This window comes from Eschrichtius robustus, chromosome 19, assembly GCF_028021215.1.
Source record: "Eschrichtius robustus isolate mEscRob2 chromosome 19, mEscRob2.pri, whole genome shotgun sequence".
Classification (NCBI taxonomy): Eukaryota; Metazoa; Chordata; class Mammalia; order Artiodactyla; family Eschrichtiidae; genus Eschrichtius; species Eschrichtius robustus.
Genome location: NC_090842.1, coordinates 29,496,891 through 29,513,078, shown reverse-complemented (window position 1 = coordinate 29,513,078; position 16,188 = coordinate 29,496,891). Strand labels below are relative to the sequence as shown.

Sequence of the window (16,188 nt, the reverse complement as noted above, 5' to 3'; positions counted from 1 at the left end):
TGCTAATAACGGCTAAGCTTTCCTGAGTACCTACTATGTGCCGGGCCCTGCTCTAAGAGCTTGTACCTATTAGTCATTTAATCCTCAAGACAACCCAGTGAGGTATGTCATTATCCATGCACTTTCACGAGAATAAAAAACACTGTCTACTGAAGCATCTGCCCTCCTTGCCTGCGCCCTGGGGGCAGGAACTGGGTCTTGCCCACCACTGCAGGAACACCAACGTGAACGAATGGACGGGTGAACGCTCAGGTGGACAAGACCGTCCTGGCCCTCCAGACTCACTGTCTAGCTGCAGAGGGGAGGCATCCTGAGGCAGAGGGCCGGGGAGAGCTGGGGCTGGAGCTCCAAAATGACAAGCGTTCAGAGGAGGGGGCAACCATTTGCAGCTGAGGAAACCCAAGAATACTCTAAGGAGGAGAGGAACTGGAGGGACATCTCAAAAACCTGAAATTTTAATCCCTCCTCTTCCTTTCCCACCTTGAAACCTGCTGTTCCTTTGAGTTGGTTCTTCCTTTTGGAGTAAGGCCAGGAAGAGCCACTTGTGCCACCAACCTGGGCCAAGGTACTAGCAGCCAGGTCTGGAACTCCTTATGGCCGGGCTTAAAATAAAGATACCTGCCCCAAACCCAGAGCCTGGGGCCCGATCCAGCCTTAGACCACAGGGAGCAAGCCGACCTGGCTGCACTGAGCCCTGCGGAGCTGGGGAGGCCTTGGAAATCAAAGGATGGGATCCCTCATCTTTTCATTTTTGCATGTAAACCCACCTCCCTGTGCACTGTCTGCCAGGGACGTGACTGCTCACGAAGTATCTGCGGGATGAGTGACTAACCAACCAAACGAAAGAAAACGAGGCCCCAAGTTGGCTGAGTGATTTGGGGCAGACTGCTGAGATGGAAAGAGAAGTGAACAGTGATTCAGAAAACCTGAAGTTCTAGTCCTGGGCCTGCCACGTCATCCCTTGAGTAAGTCTCTTTCCTGTTGGGCCCAGGTGGGGTCTATTTTTTGCCACCATCTGCAAAGTGGAGCAGCAGACTTAGATGGCCTTGAATGGATGAGTTTCAAGCTCTATTAACCTGGGCGGGCAGGGGATCAGAGCCAGGCCAGGCCTGGTCCGATACAGCTGAGGAGTGGTGCGGTACCTAGCGTGCGGCAGTGTACGTGCTGCTGCTCAGAGGAAGCCTCTTCCTGGCCTCAGGTTTGGGCCTTCATCTGTCACCTCCCCAGCCCCCATCAGATCTGACAACCACCACTGAGGACCGCTGCGGTTTCTCCAGACCCCAGGAACTCAGGCAGACACAGAACAGCGAGCATCCTTGCTTTTGTCTGTTTCAGAATTTGTGTAAACCACAGGGTGAACGGCACTGCGCCGTGGAGATGGCACCACCATGTTCCCCTGAGTAAAAAGAAGTTAGTGTTCAGCGCTCCGCTGTGTGACTTAAATGTCAAGATTTCTTTTACCAGAGGAGATCCAGTGACATTCTGGAATCTAAGTATGAAATTTGATTCTGCCTCCCCAAATAGTGCCATTATCTCTAAGGAGGGGGTGTTCTAATGACACCTCTTGGTGGAACATTAGAGGCTGGGCAGCAATTCCAGCACCAGCACTGATCTTTAGTCCCGCTTGGGTCACTGACCCCGGGCCGCACAGTAAGTGCTGTACGTGTCAGGCACTGTCCTAAGCACTTCACATGCATTACCTCATTTAATCTCACAACAGATGAAAGGGGACGGTATTAGAATTATGCCTGTTTTACATACAGAAACACTGAGGGTTAAGGAAGTTAAATAATTTACGCAGGGCCATATAGCTGGTGATTGAGCTGGGATTTGAATGCAGTATCCAATACTTCTTGTGTCAGGCATTGTACTAGACGGATAAGATCTATATTCTGTCCTCAGGGAGTTTATAATTTAGTGGGAGAAATAGGCATATGCACAAACGATGAAAAAAACGAAAATGAGAGTATTTTCAACTGAATAAAGCCTCCTACAAGTTCAAAGCATTATCTCTTCGCTATTGTCCCATTATAATGTACTTTACATATACAAGTATACATGTATATGCACATAAATTTTATGTATATTTTTATATACACATGGGTGTGATAAAATTTATAACATGGGATTGTTCACAGACTTTCCCCATCTCCCACCGTGGTCCAAGTGAACCTCCTAAGCCTGTAATTGTCCAGTTTCTCCCAGACTTCCTTCCAGTGTCTGAGTTTAGGTCAGTTCTGCCACACAAGTTTCTCTGCTTTTGTGATGCAGATGCAGGCCCTGGGTTGAGGACGGAGGACGGAGGAAGGAGGAGGGGGAGGGACTCCACTCAAAAAGTTAAGAGAATTTACATGATAATGAACTGGGGGTGAGTAGGGAGGGAAGGAAGAGGGAGACGGAGATGGAGAGAGAGACAGGGAGAAGAAAGAGAGAAACTGAGGAACAGCTGGAGAAAGGGAAAGAGGGAGAGGAGGAGAGGGAACCCCTTCTAGGCACAGAGCAGGAGAGGGAGGAAGAAAGCAGGAGGGAAAAGGCGGAATAGCAAGAAGGAGAAAGAGGACAGGAGGGAAAAAGCCTGGCAGGCTGGCGGTAGAGAGGTGGTCTCTGGGGAACTTAGGGAGAAAGCAGCTAAAGAGAGTGGGGTTGGGACAGACATGAGGAAGACAGAAAACGACTTGTGAGAAAAGCAGTGGGAGTTGCCCTTTGAGTCCCTTTTCATATTTTTGGAAAGACTCAGAAGAAAGAATGGGATTCTGAAGATTTGTTTTGCCTGGTTGTACTGTGCCTATTTAAATGGGACTCTGCTCTGGACCTGAGCCACATGAATTATAGCTTCCTTGGGGTTACAAATCTGTATTATATACGTATATATTTTGTGCTGAATGTCCTTGGGTAAGTCACTTTGCCTCTCTGTGCCTCATTTTTTTTTTTTTTTACTTGTAAAATGGGGATAACAATAGCACCCACTGCACAGGTAGCTGTCAGGATTAAAAATTTTAATTACTATAAATGGTTTAATGCGAGCCCTAGAACATAAAAATTGAAAGCAACTATTATCATCACCTTCAATTCTTGGAGCTGCAGTTCTCTGAGTCCATCTACTTGCTGATTCCACCTGGAGCCCATGAGGTTGAGACCACACTTGGCCCAGCCCAGCCTGTCTCCTGACTTTCTGCCAGAGGTGTCACCTTGTTCCCAGTCATCCAGGCCGGTAACACTGGAGTCCCAGTTTCCCGATCCTTACACTTTTGCCCCAGTAGCCAAGTAACTACCAGGTCCCTTTCTTTCATCACCACACATCACTTTGCTGCCCTTCCTTTCCAGCTCCCATCGAGACCCTTACTGTAGCTCCCAACCTGCCTCCCCACCTTCAGTCTCTCCCACCACTAGCCCACCATGCACATGCCATCATGATAATCTCCTAAAACTCGCTTTCATCCCATCCTTCCCCAGCTCAAACTTTATCAATGGCTGCCTACTGCCAACAGGATAAAACCCAAACCCCCTGGCATACTTTCCAAGGCCTATCCAATCTGGACCTAACTGTATCTTCTAACTTTCCCACACCTTCCCATACCCTAATCCTCTGTCCTGGCCACTGGCCTCCTCTGTCAGTCAAATCTCCTCTGGTCACCACCAACCCATGGTCTTTATTCATGCTCTTCTCTGCTTAAAGTCCCTTTCCTCACCTACATCTGTGCCTGTGAAGCCGTACCTCTGCTTCAAGGACAGTTCCAGCCTCACTTCCTCTAAGGAGCTTTCCCTGACCACTTCACGGAATGAGCCTATGAGCCCTGTCCTCCCAAGAAGATGACCAGCCCCTTCAAGGCCCCATCCCACATTCCTCTGAATCTTTCTCCAGAGCTTAGCACAAACTAAATATATAGTAGGTACTCAGTCAACATCTGTTCAGTACTGATAACATTACAGGTTCTTTTCCTTTTTTCTCTGAGTACCGAGAAAGTTAGAAATGTCATTCTACTCAAGTGATTTTTTTGGGTGGGCCTACTATGTGCTGAGCACTGTGCTGGTTGTTGGGGTGGGGAGGTGACCCAAAGATGAATGACACAGGCCTCGAGCAGAAAGACCTTAGACATAATGAAGTTCTTATTCCAGGCGCCACTGGTGGGCTTTATGAGTTCCAGAGCCCCCTGAAATCATATGAAAAATTTCCTGGACATTTGAGTGAGTGCATGGTTCTGGAGAGAAGGCTCATGGCTTTCATTAGCTGCTCAAACGGGTTTTGATCACCCTAAAGCGCAAGGGTCACTGCTCTAAGGAAAGAGCGACACACTGCACGAGATACATGCTCAACAGAGAAAGCACTGAGCTGAGGTGAGCTGAGCTGTCAGGGGAAGGAGAGGAAGCCTTCATGCAAAGGCGGGAGCTCAGCTGGTCCTTGCTGAGCAGGAAGAGCTCCAGGGGGAAGAGAGGGGAGAAGGCACAAGAGGCAGAGGCTGTGGTCTGAGCCGAGGCCTGGAGGTGTGGGAGTGCGTGGTATCTTTGGGGAGCAATCTGTGGTCTGGGGGGGCTGGGGCATGGGGTGTGTAAGGAGATGCCTGCTGTTTGCCCAACAAAGAGGCTCTTTCAGGCTTGGGCTCATGCACTGTCATATGGCCTCAGGTGAGTCCACACCCCAGAGAGGCTGCAGGAGAAACGAGTCAGTCCTCCCTCCACTGGGGGCCAGGGCAGGGGGCAAGCCAGCTGCCAGGAGAAGTCAAGGACGTTGTTCTAATGAGGTATGGCAAGGAAGCTCCTAGATGCTTCTCTGTATGGAGAGTATAAAGCTGGTTGGCCCAAGCAGGTGCTGGGTGTGGGGCTGTTTTCCTCCAGATACGCCATCATGGGTGGGGGGAGGATGGCGGACGTGTGGAAGCCAAGAGAGAGAAGGAGGTCTTTTCTTTACACACCAAAACACCAATCTGGGTCGGCTCTGCATGGGACGGTTCTCCCAGCATCCAAAGAGCAGATCCCCCAGGTGGGCAGCCCCTGGGAACCCCAGAGAGGAAAGAGTTTGGAGACCCAGCCTTGGGGTCGGGGCATCTGGGCACCAACAACTGGCCAGCTGCAGGCAGACCTGACTAGAGGGCGTCCAACACCCCAGGGCCCACCTCTGCCCCCGGGCGCAGTTCCGGCTGAACAGAGCTTCTCGTTCCCACCTTGCCAGGCTCACTTCTCACTCAGGGCCCTGGCAGTGTCTGCTTAGAGCCTCTGTCCCTCCTCCTCCTCCCATGGCTGGCGCCTTCTTACAGTCGAGTTTCATCACAAATATCCCTTCCAGGTTCAGGGGAACCTTCCCTGGCCACCCAGTCTGAAGTGGCTGCCCCCTTCCACCTCAAGCCCCTGACAACTGATATACAGGCAGGCGGGGGATCCTTGCACCCCGCTGCCCAGACAGCAAATCCAGAGCAGCCCACTCCCAGGAAAGACCTTCTCCAGCTGCCTGGCTCACTTTAGCCTAAGGTGAAATAACACAGGAGGAGGTGCCCCAGGGCCTGGAGGCCTTTGCCAGCCAGAAGCCTGACAAACCCATGCTGCCCCGCAGACCGGTCAGGCGTCTGCCATGGTGCCACCTGCCGGAAGAGGACTGGGCTCCAGCTCCTCTCTGTGTCCAGTGGACTCTCCAGGGAGTCCCCACTCTGCTCTTGGTCTCCCTTCCCAGAGGAACCTTTCCTGACCTCCTACTTGAGGGCTGTCTAGACCAGGAATCCCGCAGAAGAGAAACAGCCACAGAAGCCAAGGGGTCCCGCAGTATAGTCCTTAATATATCACCTTCCTAGCAATTCCCAAGCAATCATCTCTCTATTCAGGATAATAAAATGGAAAAAAAAAAAAATCCCCCCAGGAACAACAAACGTTTTCCAAAACTGAAGAAAAGCATTCTGAAGTCACACTGACTGTATGGGTTATAATCAGGGCAGGAGGTTTTGGGGAAAGAAGACTGGTTGGGAGGTGGGCGTGGCGGTGAACACACATACTCCTGGAAGATCTCGCAGGCTGTGGTTGTGTGTGCCTGCGTGCGTGTGTGTTTGTGTAAGGTGTGTGCTGTGGACACATGAGCTTTTGCACTGGGCCTGTCGTCTGGTTAATTGAGATTCAGGCTCCATGCTCTCTCTTTGGCCAAAAGGCAGACAGAAAGACCAAAGGCCTGTGGCCTGCCCCATGTCTGAAGATCATACCAGGCATTTCCTGCTCTGGGCTTTAATGCCTGAGTTGACTAAAGTGAGTTAATACTTGTAAGGTGCTTAGCACAGTGCCTGGCAGCTAGTAGGTGTTCAATACAAGAGAGCTATTTGTATAACCACTGTGGCCATTATCATTACAAATGAATGAAGCCCTGTAACTTGTTTGGCTACTAGTAACCTGTCTTGGCTACTTCTGATGATCTGAGTTGCTCTCTGCTCACTGGTTTCTCCAGCTCCACTCCTACTGTGCTCGTTCCTGTATCCCCAGCAAGGCCTGGTATATTGTACTCTCAGTGAATACTTAGTGGAAACAAGACTGAAGAACTCAGTGCCCCTGGTTCCGCAGGCCCTGGCTCTATGACCAAAACCAAAGCTGGTCCCTGGGGAGAAGTACTTCCTCTGCAGAGCCAGCTTCCAGACTCAGCCTTGCAGACGGGCAGCACCCGGCTTCCCCACCCCACGCTGGTCTTGGACACACTCTCAGTCACCCAGTTCCCATCTTCCTGGAGGAGGCAATGCCTGAGCTGGGATGACTCTGTCACATGGAATTAGGATTTTGTGCATAAAATATTGAATTTTACATTTAAAGCTATCTGTCACAGATGATTTATCAGACCCAGAGAAGGTGAGGATAGTTTTCCTCTGTGAGGGAGGTGATTTTTTAGCCAAGACAGGATATATATGTGATGTATAACCAAACCACGCAGTAATCGGAGATTAATGCTCTCCGTCCAGAGGCTCCAAGGAGGGGCCCAGGCGCTCGGAGGCCTCCACCTGCTCCCCTCCTCATGCTCCAGGTCACAGGAAGAGGATCGCTGGGTTTCAGGGTCCCAGCAGGAGATGAAGAGTCTCTTTTAGATAGACTTATCTGAGGCTGTTTTCCCTCCCTCCCTTCCTCCCTCCTCCCCGCTTTTATTTGGCTTTGCCAGTATAGCTGTGTAAGGTTCAGTCTTACAGTTAACGCAAATGTTTGCAAAGAGGCTTTTACAACTTATTCCATTCACCACTTATCAGATGCCTGGAAACTCAACTGAAAAACCGTCCCTGTTCTAGGATGTCGACCTCCTACAGGAAGGAGAGCCTCTTCGGTCCTCAGACTCACCTCAGAGGGGCAGAAAACACAACCCATGGGGCAAAGGAGGGAAGAGAGTGAATTCAAGCGGTTGCCCCACCCCCAACAAGGTAAGGAAAGCTCTCCTAAGGAGGGAAGACGGTGGCCAGGTGGGGCTTGTTTTGTCTAAGAAATATTTTTTCTGTTCAAGTTAATTGCCCAAGGGCATGTACTTGGACAATGTTGTGAAAGTCCCAGTTTAGGGCAGTCACCAACCCTCTCTCATCTGCAAAATAAACCCTGGAATTCTGTGGCTGTTGTCTCCTTGGCAATTGTGCTGTGGCGGTTTGCTCGTCACCAGAGCCCCTGTTTGACTGTATTGGCCAGGTCGACTGGTACACTGGCCGGTGACACAGCACGGTCTCGTCCTGCCCCTGCACGGCAGCCTGGCCTTATAAAGAGGACGCAGCGGGTACCGGACACGGCCCTCTCCTCCCCGTGTGCATGCGCGCAGCAGCCTACCTTTCTCTCCTTGTCACCGTATTCGATGCCCAAAGTGTCCATGGCCCGGACGATGGCTGCCAGGGACTGGATGGTGTTGCTGTAGACAACGGGCTTGTACTGCTTCACGTCTTCTCCAGAGAAGCCATCTTCGTGGATGATCCTAGAGCAAAACCACACACAGCAAGCCCGATGAGTGCGCTGTCCACACCTGGCACCGAGCGTGCCGGGCATGTGAAGCCCCACCCCAGCCAACCTCCAGGCTTAGCTGGCTGAGGGCTGGGCCCAGCTCGGATGCTGAATTACTGAGCTGCTGTGATAAAACCACAAAATCTGAAGGAAAAATCGACCTAAATTACTGAAAATTAATCTGAAAAACAGAACAGTGGAAAAAAGAAATGCAGTCTTTTTTACATTCCCTATGTACAGTGAAAGAAAGATCAGTCAAGGGGTTGATAATACTTGAAAGCACTTAGAACACACACTAAGCACTCGATAAATGTTCGCCATTAGTATTTTCAAGCAAAGCTCAGGGTTTTAACTTAAATATCCACTTAGGAGTATACTGCTGAAGACCCCTGCGAGAAGCCTGCAAGCGAAGAATACATTTTTTCTTTCACAGAAAACTTACACTGCTTTTAATGAAGGTAAGAGCACTCACTTAAAACCTTCCTCTTTGACAAGAGAAAAGCCAACAGAAGGAGTTGCCTATTCCCCATCCTCAGCTGGGATGTGACCGCTGTGTCACCCTTATTCTGATGGCTCTGAACATGACATGGAGGACACGAAGGCGACACTGCAGTTCTGAGAGGCCATGCGACACTCCCTGCCCTCCTGTTCTCAGGTTCCTCTGGGGTCAGGGCTGAGGCTGGACATGCCCTGAGGTCCCTGTTCCCTGCAGATGGCGGCCGCTCAGTGAACGCCCACTGCCGACAAGGGTCTGGGGAGGAGAGAGAACTAGAGAGGGGGGAAAGCCAAGACTTTGCAAGAATCCTCTCATGGTTGAGGTAATTAAGAGAGGACAAATGGGTTTTAAGACTAACATCCAACATTAGTCATCCCCCGTGCAAACTCTCCTGTGGTCATGTTTTTTAGTCCAAGACTGAACACGACCTGTAACACGTACATCCACCTGTATAGTAGCTCAGACCTCCATTTCCACCTCCACAGCCCCTCTCCAGCCCTTCACGTCCTTCAGTACAGGAGAAAACTGCTAACAAGTTTTCTTTCTTTGTATAAACAGTTTTACTGAGATATAGTTCACAGACCATACAATCCACCCATGGAAAGCATGTGATTCAGTACTTCTTAGCATATTCACAAGGTTGGGCAGTGACAAGCAGAGGCTAATTTTAGACCATTTCTGTCCTCTCCAAAAGAAAGCCTGTACCCATTAGCAGTCCCTCCCCATCCCCTGCCCCAGCAGTAAGCAACCACTCATCTGATCTGCCTTCTGTTTCTATAAATTTGCCTATTCTGGACATTTCACGTAAATGCAATCACACAAGGTGTCATCTTTTGTGACTAGTTTCTTTCACTTGGCATGTTCATCCATGTTGTAGCATGCATCAGTACTCCCTTTCTTTTTATTGCCAAACTAGATTCCACGTACAGATATACCACATTTTACTTATCCATTCGTCAGTTGATGGACAGTAATGATTCCTGTTATAAAATGTGACTTGGTGCTGGGTTGTGAGTCTTTATCCTGAGTTTCTCTAAGAAGCAGATCAAAATGACCCTATTGCCTTTTCACTGACTTTTATTAGCCTTTAATCCGTTTTTGTACAAGTTTCTTGAGTGTACACCCAGTCTGAGGTATTGGTGCACAACGCCAGGGGGATCTCAAAGGGAATTGTTAGTTTCCACCGTAAACAGCCAGAAAACTGGACAAAATACATTAAACAAGTGGTTTCAGACACTGGAGAACAGGCAGCACAGGACTGTGATCCGGAACAGAAAGGAAGCAAAGCGTGGTGAGTCCTAAGATTGCCTTGGGTTTCTGCCTGGAGGCGTCTACCAGACCTCAGTGCAGGGAGGGAGGACCCAAGCAGAGCACAGGGGTCTACTGAGCTGATGGGATAAAGATAAAAGTTCAGGAAAGCTGTGGGGACTTGGAATTGAGGGGCAGGGTACCAGAGAGAAAAGTGCAGAGAGAGAGAGAGCTCCAGATATCTGAACAGGGGTCTCCTTGAGTCTTTGGCTGAATAGAGTGAGACTCTACGAGCTCAAGAAACAAGTGTCAGGGAGCTTATAAGGTGAACACCTCCCAGAGCTGGCCCAAGGCTGGGAGATGCTCAAGTTCTGACTAACCAGAGTGGAGAGCTGACACCTAGGGCATTTGGCAGAAACCCCAGAAGGCTCAGGCCATGGTAGTAGGGCTAAACCAGCCCTAGAGTAAAGGCTACATTAGACCTGCCCTGACAAAACTGAAAAATGGACCTCAAAAAGCCAAACTGACCCACAAGTAACTTAACTGCCTGACAAAATAAAATCTAACACTCTTTAAATGAGGACAACAAAATCCAGACACTTAATAATATCCATATTATCCAGCATCCAATAAAAAATTTCTGGATATGCAAAGGAGGAGGAAAGCATGACCCATAACCAGGAGAAAAATCAGTCAACAGAAGCAGACCCAGAAGTGACAGAGATGATGGGATTAACAAATAAGACCTCAAAAACACCTATTTAAAATAGTTTCAAGAAATTAAAGGAAAACATGAGTATAATGAGTAAAGAAATGGAAGATAAAAAAGAACAAAATGAAGTATCTAGAGAGGAAAATACAATATCCGAGATAAAAATTTCACTGTAGGGGATTAACAGCAGATTTAGACACACAGAAGATTAGTGAACTTGAAGACACAGATATAGAAACCATCCAAACTGAAGCAAAGAGAGCAAAAAGGCTGAAAATTTATTACATAGAAGTAAAATTTATATAATAGCACAAAGGATGGGAGGGGTAAAATGGAAATATACTGTTGAAAAATTCTTGTATCATACATGAAGTAGCATAATATTACTTGAAAGTAAAGCATGATAAGTTAAGATACATATTGTAAACTCTAGAACCATCACTAAAAAAGTCTCCAAGACCAGACTCCCCTCAGAGGGTGACCTCTGGGTGACCTGAGAGGTGCAGCCTGGATTCACTGGTCCCCATGACACACTCTCCCAAGAAGCCAGTGCAATGAGTTTCTCATGCTTCGCTCTGGACCAGCAGGCCTTGCCACTCTCCCGGGAATACTCTCTAGACCCTCAGCTGCCTACAGGATTTCCTTCCACTAGGGGATGGGACTATCATTTTTCACACCTGTTAGTATTAATTCCTTACACCACCTAACAAGGTAGGGAGGGTAGGATGTTATTATACCCATCTGTAGAAAAGGAGATTGAGCCAGATTGAGTAACTGGCCTAACGGCTGTCAGCAGGCAGTGTGAGAGCCAGATGCAGGAGCAGCACCCGGGTCTCTGAGTACACAGTCCTTTCTGCCACCCCTCAGGCCTCAGACTGGACTAGGCAGAATACTGCCTGGAAGGTCTCACTGGTGCCTGGGGTGGCCCAAGATAGAGAAGCTTCATTTGGGGTTTACAAAAATGATGCAGTTTGGCCAAAAATTGCTCAAATCATGATTATTGGTTGCATAACTTGTTCAAACTGGCCTTATATTAGCTTAAAATTGGGCTTCCCGCTTCTGGGTAGAATTTTACATCTTCCCTTCCCTCTGACTACACAGTAGTAAGTACTCAACCATAGAAAAGTTGCACCATACAGAACACCACCAAAAATAAATAAATATTCATAATTCTACCGTTCAGAGAAAAAGGCTGGATTTTTTTAGTGTAAGCCCTTCCATATTTCTTTCATGCCCCATTCTTCTCTGCTCCCCACCCCCTCGCCCCAGCACTGATTTCAGTCATATATCCTTAAAAGTATCACTTACGGCCCCTTTATTTTCTATTTCCCATCTCATTCCAGAGAGTGGTCAGAGCTTAGGAGTCAGAAAGACGGGGTCGCCAGCTCCATCACTGGTGAGCTGTGTGTTCCTGGCAAAGGATTTAACCCCTCGGGCCTTGGTTTCCTCAGCCGCAAGGAACTGCTGTGAGGAATAAATGTAAAGTGCCTATTGTATAGTAAGTATATAATATATAGTAGCTGTTAGTGATAATATCTTCATTCTAAAGTCAAAATCCCCAAAAAGAATTTCCTTCGCTGGTGGTACAAAAGAAGCAGAATCATAACAGCCGCTAATGTTTGAGGGTTTAGTCTTTGTGTTAAGTGCTTTACATGCACCATCTCGTCTAATCTTCAAAACAAACCTAGGAGATAATTTTATCTTCTCTTGACAGATAGAGGAAGCTGAGGCTCAAAGAGGTTAACCCAGTTACCCGAGGTCACGCAGCTGGTAAGTGTGACAGTGGCATTCGAGGCCGTGCTTGTGCCCACCAGGGGGATGCTGACAGGCAGGACTGCTTCTTCTGCTGGGATCCCTATATCTAGGTTCCCAGAGAACCCAGAGATTTCCCACACAAAGTGAGCATCAAAACATCTCCTATAATATCAGCCCAAGGAGTATGGGGCAAGGAAAGGAGGTGTTTGGTTAGGGGTTGGAGAGGCAGCCCAGGGGAGTCTGGTTTCTGGTTTCTTGTGACAGCCCAGGTTTGAGCCCTGGAGGAGGCCAGGCCAGGATTTGGAAAGCAGGAGTGAGGCTGCATGTGGCACCTCTGACATCTCACACTGCAGCAGCCCCAGACAAACCAAGCTTCATCTACATAGCTGAGTGACAGAGTGCAGAATCAAGTCCCAGAGACATCATCTGAGCCACTGGATCCAGCTATTCCTGAAGCTAACCCTATTCCTACACTTCTGAGTGATGTGAGTCAAACAACTCCCTCTTATTTTTGCATAAGCTAATCTGATTTGGGTTTCTGTCACTTACAACCAATACAGTCATGACTAAAACATGTTTCGTACTTTGGGAGACCATTTCCTAGTGCACTTGTTTATTAACTTTCTGTCTTCACCACCAGCCTGTCAGTCCCTGGAGGTCAGGTACCACATCTCATCCATCTCAGTTCCTGCTCTCCATAACAAATGGCACAGGGCTAGGCTCTGAACAGTACTCAGGGGAAGTGGGACATAACTACATGAACCAGGATTACACTGATGCACAAGACCCACCCCTCCCCAAGGAGCTCACTAAAGGAGGCAGACGTGTGTGTGTGTGTGTGTGTGTGTGTGTGTGTGTGTGTGTGTGTGTGTTGGGGTGGGAACTCACCAGATTTCCTATGTCTTCAGAGCCAGGGTAGCAAAGGAGGGTCAAGCTAGATGCTGTGTTGGTGCCCACCCCAAACTCAGGGACTCTGAGGGGTGTGGGGTTTTCCAAGCTACCAAACCAGAAGAAACCTGGGGAGCAAGCAAGGGCTGATTCTGCAGCCTTGAGTGTTTGATTTTGGACAGGAACCACCAGCTGGACTCTGGAAACCTGGCAACACAATTGAGGGAGAAGATCCCAAGTGGAAATGGGGAGAGAGAGGGAGGGTAGCAGCCAAGCCCGCCGGAGCAGGTCTGCGCTTTCTGGGAAGAGGCAATCAAGGAGGGACCCCACTCCCACCTCCCCCCCCACCTCCCCTATCCCAGCTCCTCTCTCTGCTGCCTTAGAGACCCTGCAGGGGGCCTGGGCTGGGGCTCCCTTTGCTCTCTGCTTCCCCCTCTCAGTGCAGGACTGCACTCAGCTGCAGTGAGACTCCCCAGGCACAGTGGCCTTATATGGTCACAGAACCACAGGCTTAGGAGCTGGAAGGGACCCTGGAGGATCATCTGGCCCCACAGCCATTCTCCCTCTCTGAATCACAGATGCTTCTGACACTGTGACAAACGCACCAACACACACACAGTTTTACCCCCCATTTCTGGAGGTTCACAAACGCACAGACTCTAAGCTGCTGGAACACATGATTTTTCACTCCATCTCCACGGTGGATTAAATGCCCCTCCTCTGCTTCCTTTTATCAGCACCCTTTCCCCGGCACCGGGACCATCTCTCCATCCTCCACAATAATCCCTTTAAGAGTTCAGATTAAGGGGGTGCTTTTGGAGCCAGACTTGAGACGTGTGACTGGGCAATTTCCTTAACTGCTTGGTGCTTCAATTCCCTCAACTTTCCATGGAGATGGGTCTAGTAATTAACAGTGGCTACCCTCACTGGGCCACAGTATGTAAAGAAGAGGGCCTGGCACAGGAAGCACTCAATCAGCTCAGTTGTTATGATGACTGTTATTGATATTATTGCATTTGCTAAGTGGAGCCGGGGGAGAAAGTACAGGGTGCTGGGTGTCCGGTGTCTGTCCTCTTGAGGCCAGGAAGTGACCCGGGGCCATGGGGCAACAGGGAGGCCGGACACCATGGGAAGACCCCTTCCCCCACAGGAGGAGGAGAAGCAGGGCTCACAGCCACAGGAAGGAAGATGGGGCAGGGAGAACGGGCACTGTCCAGACTGGAGCAGAGAATCTGCTCATTTATCTAATGAACATCACAGGAGCAGCAGTGGGCCAAAAAGCTAAATTTCCTGATTTGGGGGCCGATTAATGAGGTTATAAAATGTGTTTCTCATCACATGTGGGCTGCCTGGGTTAGGGTCAGTGGTCAGGGCTTCACTCGTGTGACCACTGACAACAGTTTCCAGTCGTCGGGGAGACCGGATCAGCAATGTGGCTCTGGCCCTAGAGCCACAGCCCTCCCCAGCGGGGGAAAAAGACCACCCTGGCTTCAGAGAACACAGTTTTAATCAAACAGGCAACAGTGAGATACCAGTGAGTTAATGAGCCACATACCAGCAATTAGGGGCTCCACAGAACCTACCGGAGCAACGGACCCGGACAGGATTGTAAAATGAAAACACCGGTTAGAGTACAACGTGTGCCCCATGCAGCCATTTGTATAAAACTAGATTTGTGTGTGATGGTGTTGGTAAGAGGTGGGGGTGTGGAGGGAGAAGGCGGGAGAGAGAAAAGATGACGTGGGAGGATGCTTAACAAAATATCATCAAGGTCACTTTTGGATGGTAGCATTCAGTGATTTTTTTTTACTCTCTTCTTATCACGTTTGTTTTGTTTCATTTAAAAAAACGTGCATCTGTTATTTGAAAGGACAACAAATCATGTTCAATGGGAGACAGACACTGGTGTTTATTAACGGGGACCATTTTGGCCGTGAGAGAAGAATCGAGTAACAAGGGGTAAAGTCGTCAATCAATAGGAATTTCCTGACATGTTTCACTTGGGTTCAGCCTGGTCCCTGCCTTCCCAGGGCTCTTGTTCCAGGTGAGAAAGCTAGTGCTGAGAATATGAGTTAACAGTATAAAGTGGCATCTGCCAAGGGCCAACTGAAGGGTATGTGCGTCAGACATGCTGGCTGCCGCCCAACAGCCATTCCCTTCTCACCATGGTGCGTTCCCTTCCCTGTCTCCCTTGCAGCTAAGAGTGACCATGTGATCCAGCTCAAGCGAGTAAGACTGAAGGGGAGTTGGCTAGACATGCCTCTGAGAAAGACTTTCTCTTCTTGTTCCAGTGACAGACCTTTGAGAACAGCTTTCCGGTCCCCTCATTTCTCCACTGCCCCCGTGTCCCTGGCTGTCCCTCCGCCAGCCGTTCCCTGGCTTCTTGCCTTAACATGTGGTTGCGTGACGAAGTAAATACTGGAGCCATGGCAGCCATATTGTGACCAAGAGGTTAAAGGCCACCACCCTAAGGACGGCAGGTCAAAAGGGTATAGGGCATTCCTAGTGACACTGTGCAACTGCCAAATCAGCCGTGATACTATCTGATGACAAAGGTCACGCTCCTACCATGATGCCCCCTGCCTGGGTAGGTAACTGTGACTCAGAGAGGACAGACTTGCCTACAGTCACATGGTTAGCTTGTGGCAGAGCAGGGACAAAATTTCCAGATGCCCTTCCACTGTGTCATAGGCCTCTCATCTACCTTAGTGCACCCCTGAGATGGGGGGGTGATGGGTGATACCAGCTAAGAAAAACATCTAACAATTGCAAAACAGAAAGATTTTTTTCCACTTCTGTCTTAAAAGCTCTAGTTCCCAATAACTTGGGGGCTTCTCTGAGGGTATTCTGTAAGCTTCTTCATTCAGCCCCTAATTCAGCCTTCATATATTTTTCAGGTACCAACCACGTACCAGTTAAGTGCTGGGGATATAAGAGTGAACCGACAGATACGAGCCCTGCCCTCATGGAGCTTGAATATGAAGATAGATATCAAAGAAGTACTTTCACAAATGGTTAAATTATAAGTGGAGTAGGTGCTACCCAAGAAGAAAAACCCAACCAGAAAGAGCTACAAGAGAAGGACCTACAGCAGGGGCGCAGGGTGGGTGCAGGGCCCACCTCTCAGGAAGCAGCATTCCAAGTGGAGTGGGAGCAGGCCAGG

At 49.1% G+C, this 16,188-nt stretch overlaps 1 protein-coding gene across 1 annotated transcript in view; it reads right to left on the bottom strand.

Moving 5' to 3' along the window:
• The window catches only part of LOC137753861 (guanine nucleotide-binding protein G(o) subunit alpha), a 156,038-nt gene that overhangs the window by 64,730 nt on the left and 75,120 nt on the right, over positions 1-16,188 (bottom strand). The window contains exon 3 of the mRNA XM_068529253.1: positions 7,759-7,900. Coding sequence (XP_068385354.1) covers positions 7,759-7,900 — 142 coding nt within the window. The remainder of the gene's footprint in view (positions 1-7,758; positions 7,901-16,188) is intronic.